This window comes from Cucumis melo, chromosome 12, assembly GCF_025177605.1.
Source record: "Cucumis melo cultivar AY chromosome 12, USDA_Cmelo_AY_1.0, whole genome shotgun sequence".
Lineage (NCBI taxonomy): Eukaryota > Viridiplantae > Streptophyta > Magnoliopsida > Cucurbitales > Cucurbitaceae > Cucumis > Cucumis melo.
The window spans coordinates 26,693,403-26,700,378 of record NC_066868.1 but is presented as its reverse complement, the minus strand read 5'-3'; the positions used below and the strand labels follow the sequence as shown (position 1 = coordinate 26,700,378).

General features: G+C 32.0%; 1 protein-coding gene across 1 annotated transcript; it reads right to left on the bottom strand.

The window, feature by feature from the left end:
- Positions 1 to 1,401: 1,401 nt before the first annotated feature.
- On the bottom strand, positions 1,402 to 6,062 carry LOC103482746 (uncharacterized). Its single transcript, XM_008439051.3, has 6 exons — positions 5,281 to 6,062; positions 3,112 to 3,329; positions 2,686 to 2,926; positions 2,409 to 2,494; positions 2,207 to 2,298; positions 1,402 to 2,116 (listed from the first exon to the last, which is right to left on the bottom strand). Exons 1-6 carry the CDS (start codon positions 5,386 to 5,388, stop codon positions 1,842 to 1,844), a joined length of 1,020 nt encoding a protein of 339 aa, XP_008437273.2. The 5' UTR covers positions 5,389 to 6,062; the 3' UTR covers positions 1,402 to 1,841.
- Positions 6,063 to 6,976: the final 914 nt, after the last annotated feature.

The following is a 6,976-nucleotide window of genomic DNA, read 5'->3' as shown; positions in this document are numbered from 1 at the left end:
ATTTGATACACATATGGTATTGTTTAGGCGGTTTACCTACGAAAGAACCATTTGTAGATGACTTTCTTTTCTTTTCTTGGACTATAAGCGAGAGAAGAATGATTTCCTTAAATAAATTACATCAACGGCACTTAAGAAATTACTAAAGTTCCAATATCATTATTTACGACTAAGTTAAAATTAAAAAAAAAAAAAAAAAAAGTAGTAAAGTATAATTATTTATGCTGTTTTTTCTCGTGAATATGTAAATCTAAAATTGTGTAAAAGAAAAAAAAAAAGTTATAATCTATGATGAAAATGGTTTAATATACCTTTAGAAATGTTTATTGTACACTTTAACTTCTTTTCTAAACTAAATATTCAACCAAACATACTTTTAATTCAAAATAAAGGATTGGAGAGTTGTCCAAATTAATAATGATAATGATAATAATAATTGGGATTTTTGGGGGAAATAATTGGTTTTGAAAATAAATTATGTTAAATTAATATTCCATATTGAATTAATTAACGAACTAGTTAGACACATTAAAAAACAAAACTAGTTGAAATTTTAAAATACTTTATCAACCACAATAAATATGTTGTATTTATTTTATTTATAAAAAATGCATAAGTTTTCCTTTCTATTGTTCAGTTAGGATCTCATGTTGATGTATCACAACCCATAATAAAATTCAAATGGAAAATTAGTCTACAATTTAATTTCAATAAAATCTTCTAAAATTAGAAACAGGCATAAATTCCAAAATTTAAGAAATAAATTTATCCTTAAAAAGAAACGAGCATCGGTGGAAAAAACTATTGTTGTTTTTTACTTATATTGTACATCTTGACTATGCAAATCTATAGAAGAAAAGAGAGTCTAACCTTTAAGTGACAGTAAAAGTAAATTTTATTTGGAGGAGAAAGAATATGACCTGCAAAAGGAAGAAAAATATGCACATAATTACGGTGTTTAAGTTAGTGTGTAATAGTAAGAAAGTCTTAAGATTTGGGAGTAAGAATCAACTTGATTTTTCTTACCATTATGATATATTTTGTAGAAGTCGATGATCTAAGCTATCCACAACAAAGTTTCAAAACATCGTTAGAATAACCATTTAGCTCTATTCTAATTTGTTGGGCTGAAGTATGCAAAGGTACCCAATTTGATATTTTGCTAGTCACACCCGAGAAAGTTCAAATGCTTTGAATTAGGTAATTGTTAGACTCAACCTCAACTTTAGATGAAATCGAGGCTCAAATTAGCACTCTCATATGACCAATTTGGTCCAAATGTGCTATCTCAGGCTCGAATTTGTTACTTTATTTGTTTTCTTTTTATCGATTATATCTTTTAATCCAAAATGGTACATCAATATTATTATTCAAGAAGGAGGGAAAAGAGGGTCAAAAAGATAACAGTAACAAGAACTCACAATACAACTCCACCAACAAATTAACACTCAGTTACTAAAACAACTCCCAATAAGGCATGTCTTAAAACCAGCCTACATGTCTAGGGGATGTCCATAAAACAGTGGGGAGACAAAAACTGAAGCCTGAATCCAAAAAGAAAAAAAAAAACTCCACCAAAACTCAGTGGGAAATGCCTCTGCTTTTAAAAGCACAACAATGTTCATCATTTTTCCAGAGTTAAAAAAAAACTACAAAAGGGCTGCTTGCTCAGAATCAAACCCCTTAGGCTTTCTAACTTCCAAAAAAATGAACTGCTGTGGGCAGAGGCAGAGGTAAAGAGTTTCTCATGTTGGTTGCAAAACCATGGACACAAACATACAACCTGCATGAAGGAGAGTCAGTTAGGCAGCCTACGAAATGGAAAAAACAAAACCGATTATTTACAAGCTTGAGTGAAGAGAAAAGAAGTTAAAGTCGTGATGATGGACGCCAAGCTGCTTCAACCATGAATCGGCAGCATGATAGAGATCGACGATTCTTTCGTAATCAGACGTCTCTGGCATCAACCATAGATCTCCCTGCATTCTATAAGTGGCCAGGCCAAATGGGGAGAGGCAAGTAGAAGTAGAAGCACTAGTTTTAGCATAGGTTTGACCCCCGTTTTCGGATTTGGAACCGCTACATCCATCTTTCCCTTCATGATTCATAGAGCAATCTGCAGTCATCAATCAAACATTGATCTTAAGTATTATGATGGATAAAAGGTTTGTTACATTTCTGGAAAGAACTGTAGAAAGTTCCACACCTTGGAAAGATGAGGACAATGTATGATAAGTTAGAAAGCACGTCGCGAAGTCTTTGTCGTTTTTCTGACTAGGGATATGATAAATAGGGTACCTGAATCAACAGTGAACAAAATCACTAAATGGAAACAGGAAGAGAGGAGAAAATATCAACAGCAAAGAAGCTATCTTGTCGTTCGGTAGATAGAGGAAGGCGAGTCTTACCAAGAAACGGCCATCCAACTAGCTGGAGAAAGATCCACACTCCTAAGTGTATTTAGTGCAGGATAGGTTTGAGTTAGCTCTGTTATCTGAAATGGAGATTGTCTAAAATAAGCAATGAAGAAGATTTTGATAATGTCATTTTACACTTCTTTTATTCTCCTATGTATAACTCCACCTAGTTTATTCATTTGAATATCAAAATTTTCGTTTGATCTTCTACCAAGGCTTATGAACAGCTATAGAACTGTTAATTTGAAACAATAGACTAAAGATTTACCTTGTCCATAAAAGGCACTCTCCAATAAGGAGAAGACATCTCCATATATTGTAAAGAGAGGTAACCAAGTTTTTCCCTCAGAGGCCATGATCCCTCCTGGTCGAAGCTCGAATCTTCAGAAACCGCATCCCATGTTCTGCTAGAGTTGTTGCTCAGGGATCTTGACATGTTATCACTCCAGCTATCGTCACTCCAAGAATCGCTTTCACATTCTGCCATGTCAATATCGTATCTTCGGTTTCTACAAAGAGAATTCAAACAAATCTAGCTTACATGCACTGCAATGCAATCAAATCTAAATAGTATTTCAAACATTCCCTTAGTTGTATCGCACTGCCACCCCATTCCATTAAACAATCATTTATCAAATAGAAACAGAGTTTTCAAATTCAAACGGCAACATAAAACAAAGTTACTTCAGTATACCTGGAAGGGGCAACAGGCTTGCTTGTATAGATCTGAATTGCAGACAGATAAGGCACGTAGAACTGCGTAGCAGTTTCCGAATCATTCAGTTGTATAGGGATACCGGCACCGTATGCACTCCATTCGTCGTAGTAATCCCACAGCTCACCAAGTGTGAAGTATTGAACAGTATCTTTATCAGGTTGTTGCCACTGACTATTGAGATCATGAAGGCAGCTCTATATGGAAAAGAAAGCTGTTAAGCTAAGAGAAAGTAAGATACTCTTGATTTCTAAACAGAAGTTAATCATGTTAAATTACCACTAAACTCAGTTTTTAATTTACAATCTTGTGGTAAATTTAATTTTACATCAATCCCCTTCCTTGTTGGTTCCTTCCTTGTTATCCAAAGAGAAAACAATATAATGTCTAAGAGGGTAACAAAAAAAAAAGTTAAAATGATCGATTTCGGTAAATTTAATAAATTTGGAGCCAACTGAAAACTAGTCAAGCATTATGAAAATAATATTTAAATCTGGGGTCATATATCTTGACAAGTAAAAAAAAGAATGAAATCATGACAACATTTTTTATACACATCACGACAACATATGATGACGACCCATAAGTTCTGAGTTCTGTGGATGAGTATGAATGAAATTTAATTTACAAAAAGTCTTGCTCTTGATTTATGGAAGGGAAGAAAATAGAGAAGGAAAAAGAAATTAGAAGTTTAAACCAATCAAAATGCCACGTGACACAGAGGAAAGACTTCTAAAGATAAGACATACGATAACAAATTATATGTCGTATCTATTTAATTTGGGACCCGTCTCTTAGGCACGTTGCTTTATGGCCACTCTTGTAGGGTAAGTTCAAAATATTATTTCAAAAATTAAGATTTTTTTCAACCCTTTTATTTTTTGTATTTTTAAGCAAATGACAAACATGGGAAGTTTTGAAGATAAGGTGGGGACGACTTCGACCCAACACTAAATTTCCTTATTTCTGTCCATTAGCTTCAAAACAATTATGCTTAAAAAAAACAAAATTAATTTAGTATATTTTTAAATATAGCAAAAACTTTAGTTAAAAAATATTTAAAAGTATAGCAAAGTTTTAATTTTTAACCGGGTGTATCACGATTTATTACTAATGAAAACTAAATATTTTCGATTATTCGTCATATTAAACTCTAATTGATAGACATCATAAATCCCAAATGGGTATTTGATTCAATAAAATAAAGAAATGGTTTGAGAATCCCAGTGTAAAAATCAAGGGATCAGCCAATTGTTTGATTCTCCATCTCTACTATTGTCTTTTTTTTTTTCGTTTTTTAAATAATTTGGTGAATTTGAATTAGTGAATTGGTCCTTATATGGAAAGAAAAATTAAATTCAATAAATTATATTTGAACTTTATACCCTAAAATATTTGTCTTTTTCACCAAAATAAAATTTGCCCTCTCAACTCTCAAGCAAGAGAAGGAAAAAAAAGAAAAAAAAAAGAATAAGAACGGTTGATTTGGTAAATAATAAATAAAAATTAGTATATTAAAAAGAGTGGTATATTCGGAGTATATTCTTGGAATTATAAAAGCCATCACCATCTTAATGGGTCCATAGAGTAAAGATATCGGCCCATTAAGGGCCCATAGATAATTTACACGAAAAGACAGGGAAGTGTGACCCAGCGAGTTTAAGGAAATTAGAAATCTATCCGCCACGTTTTCTATTATTCCAAACTCTTTTCATTTTTTTATGAAAAAAAAATCTCTCTATCTTTCTCCGGTCAAATTAATAATAATAATAATAATAATAATAATAATGTAATAAATATCCATGAAATGCAGAAATGGTAAGGAAATTAAGCATCACCATTTTTTTCTACTCATTTCCATTAATACTTTTCAATTTATACAAAAATAATAATATCAAAAAGCTGACCATGAAAAATGGAGCAATTTTAATTTTTAAAATTTAAGAGATCGATGATAAAAATTCGACAATTTAGGTTGAGAATTGGAATTTTGAAGAGAATTACGGTGGAAAATGGGGGGGGAAAAAATTTATGTACACATGGATTAGCATAAACAAATGCAGAAATGAATAAATGGGAGAATGTAGGATTTGTTATGAAAGTTAAATTAAATTTTGATTGTAGGAGAAAAAGAAAAGAAAGAATTACCCGAGGAAGAGTTCGCCAAGGAACAGAAGGAGTAACGCATTGAAGAAAGCGCTCCAAATTGGAGGTGGTTTTATGGTCAGTGAAACTAAACGGCGTCGTTTGAGCCATCGGTTTTTTCGTCTTCTCCGATCTAAATTCCGGCTTAGGGAATTTTTTTTTTCCGGTGATCGGTTGAATATATGGAGGAATCCGGGAAGAAGGCAAAGGTTCAGCGGCAGGACGAGAAATCAGAGAGAGAAGAAGAAGAAGGAGAAGGAAAACATGGTGGTTGAGCTGTTAACTAGCAGTAAATCGGAGAGCCATTTGTGATTGAGTAGATTTATAAGGAGGAGGAGGGGGAATTGAAGGAATGAGGATAACGGTGGGATTAGGAGCTTCGTTTTGACTGAGAATTTTCTAATGAGGAAACAGAAAGGGCATCTCAGAAGCACAGATTCATTGCATTATTTTAATCAGTTTTTATTGGGAATTAATTGAAGTAATTGGGTGAAGGGAAACTGATTCTTTGGCTGTGCCAATAAATAAATGTCTGGGGAGATAAAGACGAGAGAATTTTAAATAAAAATAAATGAATAAATAAAGTTAAGGGAATTGGGGGAAATTAAATTGATTAATTTAATAAAGTTGGAGGAGAGGGGTTAAATGGGGAAATTGTGTGGTTTTTAGGGGGGTGTTTTGGAAATAAGGAAAAAGTTAGGGATTTGTTTTTTAGTGTTTTTGTGCGTTTGGCCGCGTGTAGAAGGGACGCAGCGGCAAGGCGATGGATGGAGAGAAGGGACAGTGCTGAGAATGGTGAGGGGGAGGGTTTAGCAAAGCAACACGTTTGCTATCAAAGAGTTTTGTTGATAGGCCACTTTGACAACTCAATTTCTTCTTTGTTGTTTTCTTTCTATCTTTCGTTTTTGCTGCTTTCTTCTGCTTTTTAAATTTAGTGTTTCTCGGACAAGGAAAGATCTACTCGATTCAAATTCTTTATAAGATAGATAGACTACTTCTTTTATTTAGTATCATACCTCATAAAATTAAAATAGATATTCAATCAAATAAAATGAAATTGAGAATTGATTAACTCAAAAGAGACACTATCTTAAGAGGAACATATCGAGAATTTCACATTGAAAAAATATCGGAGAATTAAATTATCTACTTCTCTTATTGTCAATTGATTTGAAATGTAACATTATACTGTCAAATAGTTTCTTTCTAATTTTAAGATCTTGTACTCTTTTTTGTTTTTATTTCGTGTTCTTTTGAATTTTAAGTTTGGTTTTTATTTAGTTCGATGATCTAAAAGGCAAATAGAAGATAGGTGAAGAAAGTAGCAGTGCGATAAGTAATTTCGATGCTATCTTAGTTGACCCAAAAATTTGAGCGGATACTTCAAAAACGTTTTTAACGATTTAAAATCAATTTTAATTATAATTAATTCAAATTTTATTATTAATTTATATACATTAACAACTAAAGTAAATATATAGTTAAATAGAAAACTTGTAGGAAATAAACATAATCATTTGAAACTTATGAACTAATATTAAAATTTATAAACTGTAACTTAGAAACATTGGTTGCTTTTTTCTAAAATATTTAGCATAAATATTTTAAGATTGAATTTGGGATTGAATTTGCAAAAGTAAAAAAATTTAGTTAGAAAACTTAACAGTTTTAAGATAATTTAAATAAAACCATTGTTAGA